This window comes from Lipotes vexillifer, unplaced genomic scaffold (assembly GCF_000442215.2).
Source record: "Lipotes vexillifer unplaced genomic scaffold, Lipotes_vexillifer_v1.1 scaffold213, whole genome shotgun sequence".
NCBI lineage: Eukaryota > Metazoa > Chordata > Mammalia > Artiodactyla > Lipotidae > Lipotes > Lipotes vexillifer.
In genome coordinates, this window is record NW_006780610.1 from 1,137,540 (window position 1) to 1,164,056 (window position 26,517).

Here is a 26,517-nt window from a genome sequence, read left to right on the forward strand (position 1 = left end):
TTGTTGTTGATAAACTTCCCAATAGTTTTCACCAGGTCCTAGAAATTTGGCAGGGCCCCTAAATCAGGCTTAAGAAATGACCTACAGCTACTAGAGGAAAGTAAGCTCTGCTTTTCTGCATTCTCTAAAAGATCTGCCTCACATTAAAGTATCTCCAAGTCAAAGCATCCACTATACAACCACATGCCTAAAGAGAGCCACTAAGATATAAAAAAACCCTTGTAGTTACCTCACCTAAGGTAAATTATATTTTCATTTTCCTATCCAAAGGTCAGAAATGAACTATATTTTTAGAAATGTGCTTGAGATTAAAAATACTTTAGTCTAAGTTTTGGTTATTCATCTCAAAGCTTTTACACTCTTAAAAGTTTCTCATTCTTCCTTACCACTGTTAAATTCCGGATTTCTTCCATGACACGAGGCCAGAAGGACTGTAGGCTTTGCTGGGCATCACTGCTGCTAGCACCACCAAATCCTCCTTCTGTGGACATTCTGACAACTAAAAACGAACACATACATGAGATACATTAGAAATAATAAAGTCAGACTTTCTGTCCAGGTTATTTATAGCTTTCCTTGTGGATTTTTTCACTAATTCATTCAATTTCTCAGCCTGAGAAAGTATACAAAATTGTGCTGAAGGGGTTTTCCATACCGGCTTAAGTCTTAGCAAAAAATAAGGAGGAAAGTTTTCCCTTCTATCCAGCTCATACCGCAGAGACTAACAAGAAGCTCCAAGCAGAAAATCTAAAATTGCTAGAAATCCAAACTCAAATCCTAATGTGAATCAAGGACTTTTAATGTCTTATTTTGCAGAGGGGAAAGAAAAAAAGGCACTTGGTTGGCCTAGTCTGGTCCATAATTTTCAATGCCATTCTCTCCAATGTTTTTCAAGTTCTATGTGGCTTCTCACACTCCATGCCACAGCCGGCAGCACATACATTAAGGGTCCCCAGTGATTAATACTGTACAGAAATGTAAACCCAAAGTCTTAAAAAATAAGAGCCAAGTTTATTCTTTTGTTTGAGACACTGTGGTCCCATTTCTTTGGGGCTACTGATGATTACTATTCTTTCTAATCTCAAGCTAATCTGCCTCAAAGGACACAAAAACACTAAAGTCTAGGCCAGTAATTGAGTGGATGGCACAAAGTCTCCGAACTGAAATCACTTCCCAGTTCTTTCCTTACCTGAACCATGCTGTTAGGCACAAAGCCAAACAAAGCACACCACCAACTGGAAGCTTTAAAGATGGTTGAAAAACATTGAAGAATTAAATTTAGGACAGAGAAAAGAGAGTCAGAACTTGCAGTCAATTGCTTTGTGATGAGGGAGGGAAGATGAATAAGGATCTCCACATCAGCTATAAATATAGATAACACTGTAATGTCTTAAAAGATTTACAGGGGGGAAGTAAAAAACTCCAGATGGCTTAAATGCTTATCTGACAAATACTTACACCCAAGAAACAGTTTAATTAAACACAAAGAGCAAGAAACTTAGTGACGTCCTAAGAATTTCTATTCTGGGAAACTATTTGAAAAGGTTTGACATGCCAGTGACAGGATGCTGGTGGACAGCTATGTAAGTCATTAAGAACTAATTCTGAAGGGCTGAAAGAAAAGCACCAAAGCCAGGTGTCACATGACCAAATTGCTACTTTCCAGGCTTCATGTGGATGCATGCTGGGCACATCATTCTCTATCAGCAGAATGGAATGAAGGCTGATAAATCTAGGTTTATACTGTGAGGATGTTTGATTCACTCTTAAATGTTTGCCTGGGATTGTCCTAGAGGTCTCTAATTTTTTTCCCCCCTTTTTCTTCTAAAGGAAATGATGAGAGGAAAGAAATGAAAGGAAAAGAGTACAATCTTCAAAGCAGATTTCACTCTGGTGTAATGACATTAGTGGCTGATGATGTAATGGGAAAAGGTTTGGAGCCAATTTCTGGTGCTGGAGGCCTACAAGCAGCTCTATACATCAACAGGAGCTCTTAAGTGTTAGGAAGCAATATGATCTTGGAGTTTCTGGAGGGAATTAAAGTGAAGAATGTTGAATCACGGTTGGAAATGACTAGATAAAATCCTGAGTCCTAAATAACCAAGTAAGATCCTCTCAACTCAGCTCCCATGACATTTTCACTTATCACCATATGCACATGGCCTATACACTATTCTCTTAGATGTACTGAGAACAAAGAAACCAAGATAATCTACAGAAATTTATTTACTTTTATTAATAGACTCTTACGAGGTACTCATGACAATGATGAGAGTGAGACTCTAACCTTTTTAAATGGGGCAAATAAAATCTTTCTAGAAATGAAAATAATTATCAAAAAAACTTTAAAAAGAATCTAACCTTTCACTGTATGGACCCCTGTATATGTCTGATCTTAGCAGAATCTGCCATGAAAACTGCTATAGTCAAAGGAGGAAGATGCACAATTGCCAGTGTGATATCTCTGTATAACTTGCTAATGATGAGTAGGTTTAGTTTGAGTGCAAAGGCCCGTGAGATTTAGAAAGTTGGTAACCAGTTTTGATTGTCCTCTGATCTCTTCCCACAAACATTACCAAGGTACACAATTCAAGAAGCATTTTTAAAACCATCTGTGCAGGGCTTCCTTGGTGGCGCAGTGGTTGAGAGTCCGCCTGCCGATGCAAGGAACACGGGTTCGTGCCCCGGTCCGGAAGGATCCCGCATGCTGTGGAGCGGCTGGGCACGTGGGCCATGGCCACCGGGCCTGTGCGTCCGGAGCCTGTGCTCCGCAACGGGAGAGGCCACAGCAGTGAGAGGCCCGCGTACCGCAAAAAAACAAAACAAAACAAAACAAAAAACCATCTGTGCACAGTCTGCTTTTAAATCTTGAATTGCCCCAACTAAGGATGTGCTGGCGCAATCAGTTCCCAAACATCTGTGCAGCCAATAGATTATGAATGAATCTTTGGCTGGCTCAGAGCCACACTGTCAGAGTGGGGGTTGGCTACAGAACAGAAGTTAACAAATCGTTCTGGAACTGATAAATGTATTAAAGGTTAAGTGTTTAACTTGAGAGACCCGTTTGAATTAGAAAATTGTAGATGGATAATGGCAAAAAAAATTCAAGTCAGTAATAATGTCCTTTACATTTTACTGCATCACAGAAGTTTAAAGCTGGGGGGAAAAAGGCATTAAGAACCACCCAGGCCACCTCCTCTAAAAGATGCTTACAGCCCTACTTCAAGCTCTGCCCAGCTCCCTCACTCCCACCCTAAGGAGTCATTTAGCTTAAACATGAGCTCCTCCCGCTATACTTCTAAGAAACTGGCTCACTGGTAAGGCATTCTTTTCCATCTCTGGACAGCTCTCACTGTTCTTTACACTAAGTTGAATTTACAAACAAAGGATCATTTCAGCTTTCGATTCAGAGTTACAACTTTTACGCTTTTTCCATTGAGAAACCTCTTTTCATAAATTCCTGACTCCAAAAAAACAAAGGTACTATACTTTCATCAGGGACAGAAGATCCTCTCATGAGGAAAAAGAGAAAATGGTTTGGAGCATGTTTTCTAGCATCTCTGCAGAGAGACAATTTGTAGCTAATTATCTTAATATCTCTTGGGGGACCTCCCTGCGGGGGCAACTAAGCCCATGCGCCACAAACACTGAGCTCACGCGCCTCAACTAGAGCCCGCGTGCAGCAAACTACAGAGCTCACGCGCCACAACTGCAGAGCCCACACACCCTGGAGCCTGCGTGCCACAACTAGAGAAGACAAAATCCGCACGCCACAATTAGAGAGAAGCCCGGGCACCAAGACGAAAGATACCGCATGCTTCAACAAAGATCCTGTGTGCTGCGACTCAGACCCGACACAGCCAAAAATAAAATAAAAATAAATAAATAATAAATAAATCTTAAAAATCTCTTGGAAGAACATAAATTGTTACTATAAATTCCTAGAAAGTGAGTATTTTTATTCAAAAGGCTTTCCCCAAAGCAGATCCAGTCTTCACATGGGACTTTAAAAATTAGATCAAATCTCACGCAACCGATCTTATGAAAACAAGTTGGTGTTCTCAATTATTTTCTGACTGTGGTGAAACTTAACATTAAAATAATAAAACCTAATCATAAACAAATTTTGCTCACCAAACACCCAACAAGTTAAAAAATATGAAGTAACCTTAGTTAATTTTATCACTTATTTTAATAATTAATACATAAATTGCAACTGAATTGGTTTTGCTACAGAAGTAGCCTACTTACAACATCTACAACCCATGGCAAACATGCCAGGTTCATCTTCTAGAGTGATAAGAAAGGTATGTATTTAAAAGTAAGAAAGAGATTTATATTCCAGGATCCTTTTTAATCCATGTTAAATTGCTATCGCTATCATGAGATAAAGCTATTTATATATAGTAAGACCAAGCTGCATTAGCTTAGATGACTCTTATGAAAAATGCATAATAGAATTTCCCAGATTTAGTTCATAATTAATATTAGATTTATTACTCATGTTCATTAATTAGATTATAAACACTTGAATAAGACTGCCTGCTTAACTATTTAATAAAGACTTAAGGACCAGATGAAATATTGAATGTCTGTTGCTATAAGAAACCTCAACTCCCATTATCTCTTAATTTATCTGGTTTTAAAAACAGTTTGCTTTCCAAAACTAAAATGGGAAGAATCAAAGTCCACCAAGAAAAGGCCACTTCTGCAATGCTCAAATCAACTGTCATCTCTCCACAAGTGTTCTCTAAATAACCCCAAGTGATCACTCCTTCCTGTAAACCTTCAGAGCCCTTAATCTGTACTTCTTCCTGCCCTCACCACATTACCTTGTATGATTATTTATCTATTTCTTGCCATATTTCCCCTTCTGATTTATAAGCTTGTGGGTAGGACCTGAGTATGATTTATCTCTGGACTCCCTCACAGCACCTAGCTCAAAGCCTGATAAATAATTACTTCTGAATGAAGGAGCAAGAGAGTTGTTGCATATGGCCTTTCTGAGAAAAAAGAGGCCTCTTGGAAAGCCTGGCCCTGAAATAAGATTTATTGGGACTGCAAACTATCCTAGGAGTTTCAAAATAAACGAGGTTCTCTCTGGGCCTTGAAAGTATAAGTAGGACTACAATCAGAAATCCACATGACTTGCCGAAGTGAATTTAAGATAAAAGGGCATGGGACTTCCCTGGTGGTCCAGTGGTTAAGTCTCTGCGCTCCCCATGCAGGGGGCCTGGATTTGATCCCTGGTCAGGGAACTAGATTCCACGTGCCGCAACTAAAGATCCGGTGTGCCGCAACTAAGACCCGGCTCAGCCAAATAAATAAATAAATAAATATATATATTTTTTAAAAGATAAATGGGCATGATAGGAAGGGGAGACACACACACACACACACACACACACACACACACACACACACACACACACACACACACACACACACACACACACGCGGCCTACTGCAAGGCTAGAAACATGGGTGCATACCATTCCCAAGCGTAAACCTTTTGAAAGTCAGAATCTTCTCAGAAAGGTGACCAGGACAGATTAGCAAAGTTTGAAAAATTAATAACAACAGGTAAGTAGGAGAAGAAGGGGCAGGGGGGAGACCTGTGTTTGGCCACTGCCAGGAGGATTAGGAGAAAATCATGGAGGAAATGGGATGATTCAATCAAATTGGGATGATTCAATCATATCACTCAGGGGTAGACAATTTGTCATTCTAATATCTGGTTACTCTTTATCATTCTTGAAGAAAGAGACCTAAGGAGTTTTCAAAATATCCCAGAAGCAGAGTGCTCCTCCTTTAAGATTCCCTTGGAAGTCTTTTAAGCTCTTTCTTTCGACCAGTTACCATTCTCACCAAATCCTCCCTTAGTAATATGCTAGACATGGAACAGGATGTATCAAAATGACCAACTTCATAAAATACAAAGAAACATAAGGTTTTACTACAATATTCCCTAGTTTCTAAAACTCTGCACCTTTAGGTTTTGGCTCTCTATTTCTTGGCATGTACCTCTCTCTCTACAAAAATCCTTTACATTATAATATGCCTAAACCCACAACACAGCTCTCTGAAACAACTAAAACCAAATAGATATTGTTGGGAGACAATACCTAAATCCCTATCATCACAACAACTATTCAAGGAAAAAGGACCACAGAAAGTTCCCCTAAAAAGCAGCCCAATCCTTGCCCATTGCTGCTTCCTATTAAAATACTAGAGCTGCCCCATCCCAGGCAGTCAAATTTTACCTAAAAATAATGCTCTCATTGTCAAATGCAAGCAAATATCTCTTGGCCCAGTTGTGACTGAAAAACAAATCTAAACACTGGTACCATCTTTCACCTTAATGCACCACCACCCCAATCCAACTTGCAGCCTTTAGGCCTTTCAGGCTGAGAATGTCCCCAATCATTCCTATGTGTCTCCAACTTAACATATATTAAGCGTCTCCCTATGTTCAAAGCAAATTAACTTCTTCACTTGCTTTTTTGACTTGCATTTTGATCATGTTCTCCTGTCATTAGATGACATGCTTTTTATTTTGCCCAATTAGCAGCACTATCACATGCATTTTATGTTCCAGTACTGCTCAGGTATTTATTAACGTTAGTTCCAGGCTTCTTTATTTGAATTGGCTAAAACTGTTGGGATGTTATATTTCAAATGGGGAATGAAAGATAAAGAATATTAATATGAATGAATAAGAAGAAAGGGGGTAAGATTTAAGCTAACTTGTGCTTATTTTAGATATTCTTCCAAACTACAAAGAAAAGTGAAAACTAAATTTGAGAACTAAAATTTCTGAAACAATTCCACGGGACTTCCCTGGTGGCTCAGTGGTTAAGAATCCACCTGACAATGCAGGACACGGGTTTGATCCCTAGTCCAGGAAGATCCCACATGCTGCGGAGCAACTAAGCCCGTGCGCCACAACTACTGAGCCTGCGCTCTAGAACCCACGTGCCACAACTACTGAAGCCCACACGCCTAGAGCCCGTGCTCCACAACAAGAAGCCACCGCAACGAGAAGCCCAAGCACCGCAAAGAAGCGCAGCCCCCGCACCATGCAACTAGAGAAAGCCCGCGCGCAGCAACAATGACCCAACGCAGCCAAAAATAAATAAATAAATTTAAAACAAAACAATTCCACCAACATCAAGCTGGTTCTCATGTTTATATAGATGGACATAAGGACCATTATCAATCACAATGGCTAAAAAGCATTTCAAGCCTTAAGGAGGCATATGTTCTCCACAATAAAACCAACCTTACATTGACAATTTCAGGAGAAAAATAACAATGTTCTGAAAATAAAAAGACCTATGTTTGTGAACTGGCCTGCTGCCTACAAGCTGGTGGCCTTGGGCCAGTCACTTCACTAAGCCATTCCAGAAGCAATGTGTACTGAACACATACTCCAAAGGCCGAAGGGGTGGTCTGGTATGGAAAGCTTACATTTCACTGCTTGAAGATGTAATAAATGAATGAATACAAGGGAAGGCAGGGTGACTAGAGAGAAAAGAGGGTTCAACAGTCCTTTCTTTTCTTTTTTTAAACTTTTTGGCCGTGCCACATGGCATGCGGGATCTTAGTTCCTCAGCCAGGGATCAAACCTGTGCCCCCCCTGCAGTGGAAGCGCTTGAGTCTCAACTGCTGGACTGCCAGGGAAGTCCCTCAACAGTCTTTATTTAAGCTCATCTAAGGTTTCTACTGAAGCAAGAAAGCACTAAGCCTAGTGCCAGAAACCTTACTACTTAAATTCTAAACATAACTGGGTTCCAGATGGTCATACTTACTGGCAGGTTATTACACAGTACCCCACTACTCTAAGAATGAATAATGTAGATCCCTTTCCCCAATCCCAAACAATGCCAAGTTCAGTGTTTGAGGGTGTGTCTGTCTTGAGCTCCAAAAGGTTAAGTATGAAGCCCCTTTTCAAACTGCCTAAAGGAGAAATCATGCTTTCCAAAAGACTATGGGTTGGAAGTGGCTGCATACTACTCTCTCTAAAGATCTGCTCATAAAGATACATTTTCAAATTGGCAGCAGAGATACTCTTCCTTCAAAAACAAAACATGTTTCTCCTTGCTGTCGACTACAACATAATCTTTCAAACAAGGGCTAGATCATAATATAGTTACAGTGTATCTGGGAAAAAAAGGAAGGCAGAGCAACTGGTATAAGCAATGAAACTTAACAGGAACGCGTGACCAGAACATTTAAAAACCTGTTCCTGTGGAATAGAAATGGTATGTGAACATCTTACTTCACATAGTTTCTTCCTCATGCCTTTACTGATATTCAGCTTACATGACATGTATGTCTACACACTGGCATATATGACAGCAACAAAACACTATCAGTATTTTGTATGATGGAGGAAAAAGACCAAATATTTTAGTGAAGTATTCTAAAGCAAGGGTTCACAAACTACAGCCCACAGGCCAAATCTGGCGTGCAGCCTGTTTTTGTAAATTCAGTTTTCCTGGAAGACTGCAGCCCCCATTCACTTACATTGTCTATGGCTGTTTCCACGCTACAACAGTAGAGTTGAAGTGCTAGAACAGAAACTCTATGACCCACAAGCTGAAAATATTATCTGGCCCTTTAGGGAAAAAAAAAAAGGATCTGATAATATAATGATGGGGAAACTGAGTGTCAGAGGTTTGAAAAGCTTGCCCTAGATCACACAGCTGTTACATTGCTTCCTCACCTGTTCAACCTCCATTAGGAGTAAACTAGGCCAGCCCTCTCTATCCCACAGAAATATTTGTTAATCTCTCTGACACTCCAACCTAATGAAAGTAAATAAATTCTTGAAGGAAGAATGACAAGTACGTAACTGGGTTTTCAGACCCTGAGCCTCAAAGAGAATTCTAACATGAGCTGGAGAATAGTGCCTGTAAGTCTGAGCTAAAAGGTAATCTAAAACAAAGAGCCATTTTGCTTACTGGATCCCCTCTGAGACTCAGAAACTCTAAGAACAATCTTTTGCCCAGCTTCTAGCAGGATCCTGTGTTAATGTATGCCCAGGAGAGGTGAAAAGTGTGATTCTGGAGAATGTTTCAAAGATGCCAACTTAAAAGCTTTAGAGTTTTACCCTCAATTGATCTTCACTCAGCTCAGTGCCAAAGATATCAGTATCATTCCAATTTTACAGATAAGAAAGCCGAGGATTGGGTATCTTACGTCACCTGCTCAAGGTCACAATATAGTAAATAGTGCAGCTGGAAATACAAAAGCTCTAAAATTCTGTTCTTGATTTAGTACAGATCGTTCATTCTCACTTTTTGTTGCTTTAAGGTATGTGTATATTCAAACCGTCCAGGGAGATGAGCAGTCTCGGCTTGGATCACTGACTCAAATCCTTAACCCAGAAGATCGTTTTTATCCACTTGCTCACAAAATCTCTGTGGCAATCACAGAAGATGCTAATGGCACTGCTATCTCCTATCATATAAACATCCTTCTCTTATTTCTCTGTTGTCTCTCTCCTTGCTCCATCACTCTCTTTTCTATTTTATCCTCCCTCTTGCTTGTCTCTAGGACAGTCAGTAGCACCTATGAATACTCAGCAGCAAACAGTGGGGGGCAGTAAAGTACAGGGTAAATACATAAATAAAATGTATCGGACCTGGAGGTTCTTGCTCTCTGGCTACTAACTTGTCACTTAACTTCTTGAGGCCTCTTTCACCTCACAGGGCAGCTGCAGCACACAAATGCGAAAGACATGTTAGAAGGCCTTGAAAAATACCAAGCATCATATAAATGCCAGATGGCATAGCAAAATCACTGCTCAGAGCTAGACAAGACATCTACTCCTGGCCTGAATAGTCTCAAACACAGTACCAAGCCCAAACACAAATCTCCCTCATGTATTGTAACAAGTAACCCAATTTGCTTCTTTCTCTCTCTAATTTAGACTACTTACTTTATTATTATTATTATTATTATTATTATTTTTGTGATACGCGGGCCTCTCACGTTGCGGAGCACAGGCTCCGGATGCGCAGGCTCAGTGGCCATGGCTCACGGGGCCCAGCCGCTCCGCGGCATGTGGGATCTTCCCGGACCGGGGCAGGAACCCGCGTCCCCTGCATCAGCAGGCGGACTCTCAACCACTGCGCCACCAGGGAAGCCCCTTACTTCATTTTTAACATGTGTCCTAAGAGTCCTGCGTCAGATGCATGGAAACAAATGCAGTACGAAATCTTCTTCCATCTCTAAGCATAAAATAATTTTTAAAGCCCTTTAAACTATTAAATTTAGAATGAATGTACTAGTTCCAAATAAAGAATTCAAGATGGAAATGACTAGGAATGCTCTTAACTTAAATCCTTGGGAATGTCAATGATCAGTAGCCATGCAGGCTCTCCCTCTAGACAAATCCAAAAATATAAAAATTCTTAGAACGTGTCTCCTCGTACACCTCAGACTTCTGGAAACTAGAAGTATGTGGCTGTTTTGTCTTGCAGAAGGAAGGCAGAGGAGACCTGAAGTCTAGGCAGCATCCTACCCCATCTGGTCCCACCAACCAAGAAAAAGATTCAACGGAACACTGAGCTCTGAAGACAGCTCTGGCTGCTTCTATCTCCATCCAAGATCTTGGAGTAAAGGGAATCTGTTCTGAAAGCAGTAATTTTTGAGACTATCTTATGGACTGAAACCAACTTTTTAAAGATTTTTGGGACTAGCACTGATAAGAAGCTTGCTCTCACAGTATGTACAACTATAAGAAATAAATATACCCAGTGACCACTAAACTTTTTTCTCCCCAAGAAACCATTCCTGGCACCCAATAAAATCTATTTCTACAATTATCATATTCACTTTCTTCACACGTATATTGAATATTATTATTATTAGGCACATTATTTCTTAAGCCTAAAATTTCCACGCTCCTATTTTCTCCCCAGTTCTTATGTAACTATCTTTGTTTCTGACACATCCTCAAGGGAAACATGCCTTGCACGGAGTGGAGACAGTCAGTGGCACCTATGAATAGGACACATCTACTGAATAAACAAACACAAGCTCCTCAAGAACTACTTCAAGACCCCAAGTACCTTTGACTTTACTCTGGGTTCTTTTCTTTGAAATGTGCAGACGGGGAAATCCCTTCTCAAGTACCTGAGCTCAGCTGTGCAACAACCTTTGGTCGTAATACAATGGAAAAGTCAAAAAAGAGTAGGGATGGGGAGTAACCTGCTCTACTTTAGAAAATGTAGCAGAAATGTACACAATTATCTAATCATAGACTCCAATGGAAAATGGAATATTGTGCTGGTGAGTTAATCCGTCTAAATACTGGAGAATTCTTGATTAAAAACCTGGAGGGTGTTATAAGAGTGTCAATAAGAGCCTGGCTGTAATTGATTTGGCTGTATGGGTTCTGCTGATTCACAGACACACAGAATTCTGCCCTCTGCTTAGTGTCTTTTGGCATTGATTTGAAAGTTAAAAGAAAGCAAGAAAGGGCATGAGAATAAACAAATCCTCCAAGTCAACCAAACTCTAAATCTCCCACCTCCGTGTATACAGCTGTCAGGAACAGAGAATGTAAAGATCACTTCAAAGAATGCAAAGCAACTGAGATGGTTATGCTAATCCCTTGCATTTGTACATGTTTTACACTTTGGAAAGTAGCTTTCTTTATATTATCTCATTTGTTTTTCACAGCAAACACAACACAGGTACTAAATATTCCCATCTGACAGATAAAGATACTTTATCCAGGTAGACTGAGGGACTTGCCTTAGGTTACAGGGCAAGTATATGCCAGAGCCAGAACCACAACCCATATGCCCTTATTCTCAGTTTTGTGCTCTTTCACAGCATGTTCTCTTCCCTCTTTAGAACTGATAACTCAGTAGAGGACTAAGAATTTAAGAATCTGTGGATCTTCTCAGCCTGGAACATAAATCCATAAAGGCTTTTATCTTTAGTTTTCCTGATCATTCTCCTGGACAAAAGTACTCCAGGGACTTCCCTGGTGGCACAGTGGTTAAGCATCTGCCTGCCAATGCAGGGGACACGGGTTTGATCTCCAGTCCAGGAAGATCCCACATGCCGCGGAGCAACTAAGCCCGTGCGCCACAACCACAGAGCCTGTGCTCTAGAGCCTGCGAGCCACACTGCTGAGTCCGCGTGCCTAGAGCCTATGCTCCGCAACGAGAGAAGCCACCACAGTGAGAAGCCCGTGCACCGCAAGGAAGAGCAGCCCCCGCTCACCGCAACTAGAGAAAGCCAGCATGCAGCAACAAAGACCCGATGCAGCCATAGACAGATAAATAAAGAAAGTACTCCAAAATGCCAAGATGTCAGATTCTTACACATTTCGAAGTGGAAAGCTTAAGTTTTTCAAGCTTGTTAAAGCTGCAGTTGCCCACAAGGACTGGGACTTGGGGATATCTGGTCACCAACCAAGAGTAGAGATAAAAAGGTCCAGCAGATCAAGTTCACCCTCTGGGGGCCTGGTGATGAGAAGTCACTCTATCTTTTCACTATAGTTCAGAGGAATAGCCTTAGCCTAGCCCCCCTTACTGGAGCTGTTTTCATAGCTGCACACTTATAGGAGGAATCATCTGGTTAAATTCTATGCAGTGCTTCAAAATTACAGCCTTTGCAACACTGTGAACATGGTGACAATGTTATTCTAATTATGCAGCCATTACTCTCAGAATCAAAATCCCTGTTCCAACTACCTTACTAGGGATAAAACTAAGATTATAAACCACAGCTAAGAAATACAAAGCAACTGATTATTTAAGAACACCATGACTCATCTAAAAACTTCAATCACTGTGGTTCAAGATAAGAACTCAAATATAAGAGGTGCCCAATATATACCACAAAGTATAAATCTGCACAGCTAAAGAATACTATAGGCTTCCCTGGTGGCGCAGTGGTTAAGAATCTGCCTGCCAATGCAGGGGACACGGGTTCGAGCCCTGGTCCGGGAAGATCCCACATGCCATGGAGCAACTAAGCCTGTGTGCCACAACTACTGAGCCTACGCTCTAGAGCCCGCGAGCCACAACTACTGAGACCACATGCCACAACCACTGAAGCCTGCAGGCCTAGAGCCCGCGCTCCGCAACAAGAGAAGCCACCGCAATGAGAAGCCCGCGCACCGTAACGAAGAGTAGCCCCCGCTCACTGCAACTAGAGAAAGCCCGCACACAGCTTTCCCAACAAAGAAAGGAGGAAGGAAGAAAAGAACACTATAGAACACCTAACACAATTCTAACCTCATATCAATTTGGAAATCCTTCAACTAGCTATCTGACCTTAGTGAATTTAGGATTAACACAAGACAATTTCCCAACATACTGGTAGTACTCATACTAGTATATAATCTATTTGCACTATGTCTTGTTCTGAAAAGAGGGTTGTGTTCACCTATCTTGTATGACAAAAACTTTAAAAATCACTCCATTAACTGCAAAGTACTATGTTTCATACAAACACATCACATTGCTCAACTACCTTCAAGGGTAGTTTCATGGGCATTTGGCCAATTAATTACCAGTAGAGAAATAATCATGGAGTTCAAGATATAAATAACCAAGTAAGATGGCTGGAAATTTACCACTATTTCTCTAGTGAAAAGTTTCTTATTGCCTTTATTTTAGACTGAGGATAATTACAACATACCTCACCTAGAAATCTGCTAAATCCTACAGATGAGGCTATCCTATTCCTGGTAATTTATTGTGTGTGCTGCTCTTCAGTGTTATCATGACCATGTGGACATAAATTACTTGCTAAGTAAATGTTGCCAAATTCCTACTTGTGTATTTATGGTTGGCTTCATGCAGAATGCTGTCATTTAAGACTTTACAAAGCTAACATCAGCAAGATTAAGCCTGATGCAACTCAGGAAAAAAAAAGTCTTTGCATTGGATGGAGATGTGGGTGTATACTCAGAGCTTAAACAAGAAAGCTTGAGGTTATGCATGCACACACACAGACATAAACATATACATAACTAATCTCAAGGAGCGAACGCGTAACATTTCAAGGAAATACTTGTACTTCTTCAGAAAAAGTGAAGGCCAGATCGTAGGGCAGTGTTTCTAATCTTTTTCAGATCAAGGCACACACAGAAAATGTGTTAGTATTAGCTTTCTGAATATTTAACCTATGGGCTGATACTGATATCCTCGCTCAGTTTAACTTGTGACAAGATCGTGTATCACGCACAGTACTCTAAGTATTCAGAGGAAAATGTGGGGCTAGTAGCGATACCTTCACTTTGTTGTGTTTCCCTAGATAAGGGAAGATATAGATATTCTCTAGTTTTAACTAAATTAACATTCCAAAAAAGAACAAGTGACTTTTTAGAGTGAAGAATACTAACTCATATATGACAGCTGCACACTCAGATAATAGGGGTGCACAATCAAAAGAGCTTAGAGAACACTGACCTAGAGGACTCTGCCACGCTCATTTCTAGATGTCTCAACTGCAGGGGCCAAACTTTTCTGCGTTTCCATCATTAACAAGAAGCTTTATTCTTCTGGTCCTCTGCCCACCCTCTCCCTTGATTCTCCCATCCATTCTCCAGGTTCAGCTACGATCTTTATGAGCTAAAATTCCAAACATATGTTACCAATTCTGGTACTTCTCCAAAGTTCCAGTCCTGCTTGCTAAACATCTCCAACTGGAAAGCCACCCAGAACTCAAACTCCTTTTGTCTAAAATTGCATCTATCTTCTTCTTTCCCCAAACCTGCTCCTTCTAACTTTTCTGTTTCTATCCTCCAGTTTCTCAGGCTTGAAATCTGAGTCATCCTAGACGCTGTTCAATTCTAATCAACTGCTAAACTTTGTAATAACAGTGTCCATCTCCTGACCTTTCTTCACATTGCCACTATCTCTGTTCAGGTTCTCATCACTTCCATGTAATAATAAAGATGACGGTAATAGCTAATGCTATTCATTTAGGAGTGTGTGCCAAGTATGGTTCTAAGCCTTTTACACTGCTATCTCTTTTAACCCTCATAATAATCCTAAGGACTGTGAACCTAGTATGTGAACTCAATGCATAATGTTCACTGTTTCTACTGTCCTCTACTCATTTCTACATAATGATGCTTAATAAATCTTATAAAAGCACAGCTCTGATAATGCCACATCAACCTATTACCCAAAATCTCCAATGGTTTCCCATTATCAAGCAGAGACAGTTCAAATTTCTTAGCCTGGCAGTCAAGGCCCTCCAATATCTGACCCCAACTTACTTCTTCAGACTTCTTTCTTTTGCCACTCCTTCCTGTCCCTAACTCATCTCCTTATGTTCTAAGCAGACTAGACCATTTACTGCTCTCTTCAGCCCACACTATACTTTCTGAATCATGACCTTCCTCCTTCTGTTCCCCATGCCTGAAGTGCCCATGTGCCTACCTCCCTGAGTCCAACACCCAGTTAACTGCCTTCCTTCATTCCTAAGCCAGAAGAAAAGGTCTCCCCTCCTCTGAATTCTGTGTCCTTTGCTTGTACTTTCCATAGCAGTTTCATATACTTGATATACATCACCTGTCTCCCCTAACAGACTGTTAGGTCCTGTAGTAAAATTTTATTTGTATACATTTTTTAAATCTCCACATAAATGAGACATGCATGCAGGTGAATTAGTGAAAGAACTATAAAGCGTCCAACTTTAGTATTTTCTCAATGGTAAGAACTATATAGCTTAGGTAGATAAAGGAAAAATTCATTGTGTCTGGATATTTCCAGTCAAGAGGGTCTTCTCTTTAGTTTTTTATGTAATTGAAACTATGGAGACAGACCAAAATGACAGTACCTCCAAGAAAAAAAGGATAACCAAGTGAATCAGCACTGCTGTTTGCTGTGGTTATTTTAGTCTCCTTTCTTCCTCTGAACTAAGCAACACAAGGTCACTAGTTATGTTATGCCACTTTAAAGTTAAACATTTACAAGGGTTTTTTTTCCTTTAGTTCTGCCTTTACACTGGAATTTACCTCCATTTCTTATCCTTCAACTGCCCTTTTTCACTGCAGGGTGTAGAACTGTAATTTAATTTATAGTAAATACTCTTAGAGAAAAACTTTTGGTCAATTACTGAACAGTGGAGTCTGGCTTTGGGATGCCAAGGGGAGTGACAGGAAGATAAGGGTGATAATGCAAATAGAATCTAAGTTCTAAAGAGCCAGGCCCAACAGAGGCAGCAGAAAGAACAGAGTAAAAAGAAAACTAAGCTTCTGGAAAATGCAGACATGAGGTGGATACCATCCAGCTGTGTCTACTATAATTTTCAGTCACAGTATACCTCAGGACTTAAATATAACATAAGTTACATAATTCAAGCTCTTGTTGTTTCAATAAGCTGTACTTTTTGCTCAAACATATGAAAATGGTAAAAAGAGAAAAAATTTTAAATTTCAAGTAGATTATGCTCTACCAGAGAATATGAACAAAATAAGAACAAAAATCAAACCTATAAGTACCCAAACACACACACATGCAGATACATAATACTACTTTGCTGGTAGTAAAGATTAAAGTTAGCATAGTTAAAATATTATTTTGGGAATATACAGACAATGATTTCTATTTCAGTCTTGTCAAATCCTTAAAATGATCCTGGGATCTTTGTTTATTAAATACAGGTTGGCTTTAAGGACACACTTGAAGAAGCAGGCCCAAACCTGTTTGGGAATTAGCTTGTTCTTGAGGTGTGTTAACAACAACAAGAAGACTAACTGGCATGCAGGTGTTGTATTTGTGTACCTTAGTTTACTTCCTTGTAATGCATATAAGTGACCCAGCTCTCTGGGACAGCTTAGCCAGGTGGGTACAATTAGCTTCTTAGCTCATTCTCAGCTTTCTGAATAAGCAACTGGCTGAGGCAAGAGATCTTCAGATCCCAAAAGGGACAGTAAGTCTGCTGCCACAGAAGACTTTCTAACCACCAGACTCCACATGAAGACTTCTGAACCTCTTCCATGGCCCACTTTCTCTCTGTTCCTTCTGTGTTCAAAGAGCAAACCTGTACAGATGTACCAAAAAGGAAGACAAATATGAAAAATAAGAAGTAAACACAGCCTAGAGGAATAAAAGAAACATAGAATGAACTAAGCAGGAGTTGAATCTCTGACCAGCCACTAAAAAGGCCAGTCATTAAAAAGCTGAAAGACTGAGACAACTAACCTCTCTGGGCCTCAACTTCCCCACTTTACAACAAGGGAACTAGGCTAGATCCCTAAATAATTTCCATTAGGCTAACTTAAGACTATCTAAACTCTGTATGCATATTTTATTGGGAATAGGGATAGGCAAAAATAACTTCTTTCACTAAGACGACCGTGTATAAATGATTAGCTTTAAAAATGCTTTTTGGGTTACTGGAACCTCCACAAAAGTATATAGCTTCGTTTAAAGGAGACCCCCATCTTGTTTTAGGAACAAAAAGTTCCCAGTGACCATGATTACTGTTTTCAAACATACACATCCCTGAACTAGAATTTTATTTGCAGAGGTCAATGCCAATTTTGCCAAACCTTATTCCATCTTCTTATGATTCTTTCAATGCACAGAAAGGAGGCAGACATCAATGCTGACTGACCATGCCTGAGAGGAAATTACTTAATAGGACAGGAAATCTAATAGATCACAAAATATCCACTACCACCACCCCCAGTGGGGGTGGGGGAAACCTAAAAATAGATGACACCAGGCATGTAAAATGGGTGAGAAAGAACTTCCATGGGTTCCAGCCATTTACCCTGGAAATGTATCTCACAATAGGTATCAACTGTGAGAAATTCATTCCCGCATTTATATTTTGATGAGACCGAGTATTTTTTTTAAGGCTTCATCCCAACATTTACTAGCTTACTACTACTTTGCAAGCTAAAACTACCTCCCAAGTTTGAAAACTGACAGAAAAGAGATCATATGACCACAAAGCAAACAAAAAGTGGCTCCCATTTACTTTATAAATATTTGGTGCACAAACTAAAAATGTTAACCCCTGCGTGGTAAACATCTGAAAATATCACAACCTACCTGCATTATATTGCAAATCTTAGTATCCAATCAGAACAGGTTCCCAGTTTTTATTCTGGGTGGTTCCTAAATCTAACAAGGGTTTTAAAAATATCAGTGTTCTCATTTCATCTTGTTCTAAGAGGCCCTTAATTTTTGACAGAAGGGTTAAAATTCTTCCACAGGAATCTTGGTAAAGGAATGTTTGATGGTCTCAATGTCTGCATTACATAGGGTCCTGTCAGCATAAACAGGTATATGCAGGTGAAAGTATGTGAAACGATTAAAAAGAGATGTACCAGGTTTAAACAAACTCTTTCGTAAACATATTAAAAGAATGGCATTTTCTCTTTGATGTCACACCTAACTCCATAAGCATTTAACCCCCAGTTTAGACTAGTAACAGCTAATGTTAATGCAGCACTTCACAACTTGCAAAGCACTTTGACATACATGATCTCATTTGAGACTCACCACTAAATAGAAAGGTGCTATTTTTAGGTTCCATTTTTACATGTGAGGAAGCTGACACTAAATGGCTGACTTGCCCAAGCTCACAAAGCTGGTGACAGCTGAACACAGGTCTCCTGCTTTTGCTACTGCATAATGCTGCCTCAAATAATGTAATCAGAGTAAATAAATGCCCAAATCTCAGACCCCATCTAAGTCTCCCCCGCCAATACACACACCCACCCTCCAGCCTAAGCTACAGTTAGCTGTAGGTGTTTGCTCCTTATGGAAGTAGAGTTTTCTTCATTTCTCTGGGAAACATTTATTTGGCTAAAGTGTTAAATGAGATCATATTAACACCATTCAACATATACTGGAAAATATCTTAGTCACCAGGGGCTCTGCATAGGCATGCCTAGGTGCACTTTCCCAGGCAGTAGGGCAGATTCTCAGAGTCCATGACCCTAAGAAGGTTAAGAACCCAGGCTAGAGGCAGTAGCTACATATCTTTCCAAGAAGCTAAATCCACAAAGTTCTTAATTTAAAGAGTTTTATCTAGGCCTCATTCTGTGAGCCATTTACCTTCTGCCTCCCCCGCTCCAGGCCTTCTCCCAGGGCCAATAGGCTCAATTCAGTATCTACAACTGTTTTTTAAATCCCATTATTAAAAACTGGAGTAACTGGTAACATACAGATCAATGACTTGTAAACAATAAATTTAAAATAATTAACTGTTAAAACGTAATCTTTAACACATATGCCTTTCTCTTAGGACTTAACTTCCCAGAATGACTGTTGCCTTTTTTTTTTTTTTCAGAATGACTGTTTTCTTACCATAAACATTCCAATTTCCCAAAAGAAGTTTCACAAACATAACTACCTTGAACTCCTGAAATACCATTCTTCACTAAGAACCCTCTAAATTACATAGAAGACAAGGTAGCATGCAAGGAATTCTGAATCTGTTAGGCAGTTCACTCAACTATCATACCAAAAAGGATTTAATTTTTTTTTGCTGGGGGGAGAGAATGAATACAGCCCCATTGTCTTATTGCTTGAAAACTCCTAATTTGAATCTATAACATATTCCTACTAACCACTGGACTTGAACATCAGAAGTACAGCTTCTTTTCATCTTAAATAGAGCTTTTCAGTCCAAATCTGCATAAACAAACTTTGTCCTTCAATCTTTCAACTCCTCGGCAGTTTTTCAAGGTCACTTTTGCGAGCAACAACAGAGGCCTCCATCTAGCAAGTTTGACTGCTACACCACTCCAATTCCAAGAGCCCAAAATCTAAGCCCCTATCGATCCTCTCAGGTAAATCCTTTACTCAAGGGGAAGGCAAACCAACACCCTCCAAACTTCTCCTCTAATAGGGCCTGCTCCTCTTCCCCACCCAAAGGCTGAGTGCTACCAGTTCACTGCTCCACATTGAGTCTGCTGCAGAAATGTTCCAATGACCTTCATTCCATATTTGCAAATAAAAAGAAAACAAAGAACTGCTTTTTCAAATCAAGTGTTATTATAGATCTTAGTACACGGCATGGAAGATTTCACTATTCACAAGAATAGGCTGGTTACCAATTAGCCAGCAACCTACATTAGTTTCATATCCCTAGAGAGGGGAAAAAAAATACCAAGGGCAAAAGACAGGGTGCCTATTTCCTATTCACAAACTGCAGGTAAATTAGGATTTTAAAGATTTCATATAGAAAATGAAAAGCATTTTGCTCACATCATTTAAAGGAACCAAATCAACACCTGACAAAATGTGTGAAACTGGCAGAAAAAGATCTGCTCTTGTCACTGCCAATATAGTGGAGATGTTTCTAACCAGCATTATAAGCTAAAATGTGCATTTTAAAACAAAGATTTTTAATTAATCGGTACTTATCAGAATCTAGAAGCAGACAGGTAAATCAAGAAAGTTATGGGAGAATTTCATACTGGCATGTGGGCCTTTACCATTAGAACCTGCATCAGTGCAAATCGTATTTTCACACGAATTTAGAACAGCAATGGTGTTGCTTCCACCTCTGAAAACACAAATGTCAACAAAGTGCATGGAAACAGAAAAAGTCTTACAACAACTCAGCTTATTCTGTAGGATAGCTTCAGTGCACTTGAACAAAGGAAAATTATTTGGAAAACAGATAAGTTTACCGAATGCAAAGAGAAAGTGCTTTGCTTCTGTGTGCCCCTGAAAAATGATTAGCCTTTCTTCATGTACCTGCTCTACTCAATACTCAACTAGGAAAAAAAATCCTAGTTGAAGGGCATGCAAAATCTAAACAGAGCAAGGTATTCTAGGTGCACCAAGAGGTATGCATGGAATGTAAAGTGGCCATTTTCTGAAACAGTGCAACTTGTCTACACTCTCTGAAGCTAAACAGTTTCTACCATTTTAACACAAAACAAAGAATTAAACTTACCGGGAACTGCATTAATTTTACATGTAGTTATTTATATCTCCTCGGACAGGGAGAATTTAAGTCACTCCTATCCCTCCCCCCCAAAAAAGGACGGAGGAAACAAAAGGCAGCAGGAGATGCAGAAACCTGAGTCTGGAATGTCCACTCCAGTGAAAACCCGAACAGCTGTCCCCCCACCCCCCAGCAAACTATTCGCCATTTTTCTTTGTCTTTCAGCTGACCCCTGCCTCAGTGAAAAACTCCGAGGCTCCAATGAAGCCCTGCAGCCTCCTTCCACTTTAACAGTCAAAGGCATTCAATCTAGCATGCTATTTGACACCAAACCTTGCCTCCAGAGTGGCCCCATTGGCTGAGCTGCTTTATCAGCTAAGAACACAAAGCCATGATTGGCTGATCACGTCATCAGTTACCTCCTTTGTACACTTCCTGTTTTAAAGTTACCTTGAGAAGCAGAACAGGGGTCAGATCCAGACTTCAAACTACGAGGAACTTAAGGCTTCAAAATGCCTGGCAAATGCACACAGCAGATGCACTAGGGCCACATGTGCTTCCAAAACAGAAGATACTGAAAATTTAGAATTGTTCTTAAAATCATGCGAAAGGGTTGTTACAGTTCCCACCCAAAGGATTTCTTATTGGCTGTCAGAGTTCCATTTAAAACATTTAAGGTAATTTAACTGCTGCTGATTGGCCATCAAAGATGTCTGTAAGATACTGCTACAGTATCCTATGGCAGTAAACCAGAGAAGCAATGTGCACAAAGTAGGAAAGTTGTGACTTAACTCTCTTCAGTTTTCTGTTAAGCATTAACAGAAGAAGAAAAAGAAAACTGGGTGGGCTAAATCCAATGTCACCAAAGAAAATACAGCTTCTTTAAAGTAACAAAGAGTGATATCAATGGTCATACAATGGTTTGCAAGATTTCTGAAAAGGCATCTATCATTATGTCCATGGTAATTTTAAAAGCACACATTAGTACCACGACAAATCACTTTATTTTGAAATACAAACTAATCTAAATAGGAAAATTCTGGGATAATGTATGAAGTTAGTGACAGGGACAGTGGCATTTTCAAAAAGTCTACCAGGAACCCAAGAGGGAAATATAATGATAAAGGGGGAAAAAAATTGGCAAAGATGAGTGAACATCAGTGAATATATTGTTTAAAACACAATACAGTTTGATAGATTAATTTATTTAGGGTGGTTATAAAATGCTGCTGATTAGCTTTTAATATAACAGAGTTTTGATATCATAGAAGATAAACTTTTCTACCACATTTTCAAGAACAAGCAGCAGGGGTGATCTCAAGAGAGATTATAAGTATCGTGGTTACTGAAGACATTCTGGGGTGCTGAAGTTTCACCAGTGGCAGTCAAAGACTTGTTTATGGATTGTGGGCCCAACTGTTTAGGTTTTAAGAGAGGCCTCCTAATATGGTGAAAATCAGTTAATATATATTCTTTTAATATTCAAATAGAAACATCTCACTATTACCTGAGGCCTTTAACAATCTCCTTATATATTTGCTTCCTCTCATCAAAGCAAAGTATCCCAGGACTAAACAACACAACTGTTTTGCCAGGTAGATGAGATCTTTTCTAGAAAAACCTTGGTTGATCTTACATGAGAGGTCATTGACAGGCATATGCAGAGATCCAGCAGGTCCCTGAAATAGAAGCAAGGCAGACTGTCCAATCACTTTGCCATATTAACTTCTCTTCGAGAAAGAGTGAGGTGCAGAGAAGTTAAGCAACTGGCCCCTAGCCATTCATCTAGGAGTCAAACTCAGGTTCCATTTAGGGTGGTACTCTTCCCATGGCACTACACTGCTTACCAAGACATGGAGCACCTCAGGGCACATCCAAGGAAATTCTTAGGTGTCACATACAGTCCTTCACTGGTATCTATGGGGAACTGGTTCCAGGACCCCTGCATTTACCAAAATCTAAGGATGATCAAGTCCCTTATATTAAATGGTGTAATACTGTTGGCCCTCTGTATCTGAGTTCAGCATTCACAGATAGAAGCTGACTGTATGTATAGGTAGCATAAATCATTACACCCAACTTCACTAATTTAAAAATTACAAATTTGACTAATGTTTAATTTGATATGTTGGTTAGAGATCTAGCTAAGTATCTGACAAACAGCACTCTATAAGTTGATACAAATTTTATTACTGAACTACTAGAAACATTTAACCAGTAGCAAATCACTTGTATAATTTATAAGGACTTGAAACAACTAAATTATTAAAAACACTATACATTAAAATATAAGGAATTGCATGGCAATTTCACTATGGCATCTAAATAAGAGCTTAGTTATGCTAACAGGGTGCACTGTTGGATGATTCCTGAAGCTACAAAGAGCTACAGGTATTGTAGCTCTTTTCTGAAAAGTTTAGATCACAGCTTCTGAATAGCTACCAGACTCGGAAGAGAAGGCAGAAAGCCAACAGGCCAGTTGTGTGCCTTATTCACACTAGAGCCTCTCTTAACCTCGTAACACTGGGGGTCAAATCAGCTGCAAGGAAGCAAAGAAGCTCCTCTGAAGGGTGGGAGGCACAGGAATATGGAAAACATGTTCACATCACTGATCATTAATTAGCGTCACTACGGCAAAACAATAAACACTTGGAAATCAGGCAGAGCTAGTTTCAAATTCTGATTCCTCTACCTATTAACTGTATGACACTGGGCTAACCCTGAGCCTCAGTTTCCTCATCTTAATATATGAATATCACCATCTATATCACAGAGTCACTGTAAGGATTAAATGAGCCAGCACATATAAAGTATACTGTACTGTGTCTGAATAAGCATTGGAAAAAAAAAGTAAAGTACTAAAGGTCATCCAATCCAAATTCCTTGTTTTACACAGCGGTTAAGATTCAGAAAGGCCTAGCTCCTTAGGGCCCCAAAGCTACCACAAAGCAATGTCTCTCTTCTGTCTCCAGCATACCCTGCAACCCTGCAGAAAGAAACCCCTGAGCCATAAAGGGCAGTATAGGAGGACTTCCCAGCTGCTACTAAAACTCTTCCCCAGTTTTTATGCCGGAAATCCGTGCCTTTCACCACCAATCCTGGCTGAAGTCTGATTATTGTTCCAAAAGCCTACCCTTTGACTCTGCTTTTGATGTACCAGATTAAACCAAACATGTCTCTTGATACTTTGTGAAGGTCTTTGGCATACTTTTTATCAGTTCTTGGCAGTTTGCAAGAAAAACACTTCAACCCCTATTTCTCATCAACAGTCACCTTAGTAGAATTCAAGCCACTCGTGGGAAGATAACTCAAATTATCCTAGAATTTCCACCTGGCACTCTCACTTAGGATAGCTTTCTCTAGCTTGTCATTACGGTGGACTAAGAGCCTCATTGGATCTCTGAGGTTCTAACTCATATTCTTCCCCGGTCCTGCATCTCAACAGCCCTCTACACCAGACAACTGCATCATCTTGCCCTAATAAACACCCTGAGACAAAACGAGTGCATGTGGTTATATGGGTCAAGCTTTAATGCTCCCAAAGAAGGCAGGGTGGGAATTGATGCGCTGAGTCAGAAAATTAATTTTGAATCACAATTACCTACTTACTAGATGTATGACCTAGGCCAAGTTACTTAACCATCTCTGAGCTCACTTCATGTGTAAAATGAAACAAGTAACATTTCATCTTCTTCATGTAAAATGAAAAAATAACACCAACTCACAGAAGTGTTGAGGCTTTAGTGAGTTAAAGCACTCAGCATTAATACCTAGCATGTGGTAGGTATTCAATTAATATTTAAATATACACTTGACTATAGCACCTATCATATAATTACGTTTTACCATGTCTCTATTACCAGAGGAAGGCTTCTTGAAGGCAGCAACTGTGTCTTATTTATATCTACATATATCCTCAGTGCTCAGTACAGAGATATAAATCACACCTGACCTTAGCCATAGTGTCAATGAAATAACAGCGAGTAGTGAGGACTGATGAAAACTGGAGAGTGCATGTCTCATCTAAAGGGGCAGCTACTGGGGAATTCCCTGGCGGACCAGTAGTTAGGACTCAGCACTTTAACTGCCAGGGCCCTGGGTTCGATCCCTGGTCAAGGATCCCACAAGCCATGCGGCGCAGCCAATGGTGGGGGTGGTAGGGGGCAGTTAGTACTGAGCTCCAACTGATGAGGGCTATGGAAGAATGCTGGTCCACTGCGGTAAGAGCTTCAGATTCAATAAAAGAAGCAAAAGCCTGATCCTGGACACAAAAAGTTGATGCTAGCATAACCCCTGATATAGCATCCTGAAGAATGACTAAAGAACCAGAGTTATGGCAGAAGTTGGCCTCAACCACTGTGACAATTCCTGCCAAGGACAGGGTCTTGCTCAGTACCCCAGATTACCTGATCTTGAAGGTTACACTGTATTCCAGCAGAAGCAAAAAGAGCAGCAAAGAAACTGGGCTCTTCACCGGCCTGAACATTTTATTGATGGTGTCCTTAACTGACTCTTTTGGACTAGTAAGCAAACCTGTGGGTCCCAGGAAATAGCATAGAAGAGAATCTCTAGAGAAAAATGAACTTCTCATATGTTGAGATAGGGAAACGAAGCCATATTCATTTGACTATTAAATTTGTTGTGTGCCTTATTATATACTAAGCTGATGAGATGGATGTATATAGCAGTTTGTTTTGCACTTATGTTGTTATAAGTTAGTGGGATTGGGGTATTATTTTTAAGAACACCTTTAATCCAAGCAGCCAGAATCAAGCAGCATTAGTATTTTGGGTTATACTTTTATAAGTTTTTCTCATGTAAATGAGATGTGAGGTTGAGTTATTCCCCCCAATATTAGATAATACCATACAAAAATACTATACAAACTGTTTTGTAATCTTGTCTCACTTAAATAATGTGAATAATCTTCCCTATCAAATATAGAACTGTATCATTTATAATAATTGAATGATATTCCACTGAATGGATACAATTTTTTAATCAGTTCCATATTACTGAATAATTTCAATGTCTTCAATTTTAAAATATTGTAAATAGCATCACAGAGAACATCCATTATGCCCATTCCTTGTGCCACTACCCTCATTATGTCTTCCAGAACCCTTGCAACAGCTTCATAAATAGTATCATTTTGTCTGGTTTTAAAAAAAAAAAGAAAAAGAAAAAGGAAACCAGATTGTTTAATGTTAAATCTTTCCATTTTCAATTTTGTTTCAATTTTTTAAAAAACGTATAAGCAGAGCAAAGAAAACTGAGGGCTGCCGGATTGTAACTTCTGACCCGTATCTTTCACCTAACTTGGTTCTGAACAACTATTAGCTATTTAGCAAATCAAAATCACCTTCAAGGTTTAAAAAAAGGTATGTCGACACATATCTTAAAGTATCTGACAGATGTTCTGAAGATAATCCCCAAAGAAGTCCCAGAAACATTTTGAGCAATAACATCGTTAGAATAAGGAACATGGTGCTGGTGCTCAGTAAATGGCTGCTCAATAAATAAACGAATAAAGTAAACTAATATATGAGACCATAAGTGGATTATAAATTCTGAATTATTTGTTTTTTAAAAATAAATTATATTCTCCAAAGCATA

The 26,517-nt window shown here is 39.7% G+C and overlaps 1 protein-coding gene across 6 annotated transcripts in view; it reads right to left on the reverse strand.

Annotated features, from left to right (window-relative positions):
• The window catches only part of NFYC (nuclear transcription factor Y subunit gamma), a 64,223-nt gene that overhangs the window by 30,356 nt on the left and 7,350 nt on the right, over positions 1-26,517 (reverse strand). For 5 of the 6 annotated variants that reach the window (XM_007453746.1, XM_007453745.1, XM_007453742.1 and 2 more), the window contains exon 2: positions 387-499. In XM_007453746.1, coding sequence (XP_007453808.1) covers positions 387-491 — 105 coding nt within the window. In that variant the 5' untranslated portion in view covers positions 492-499. Of the gene's footprint in view, positions 1-386; positions 500-20,910; positions 21,165-26,517 lie in introns of those variants that run through there. The other variant, XM_007453741.1, reaches the window with a different exon arrangement.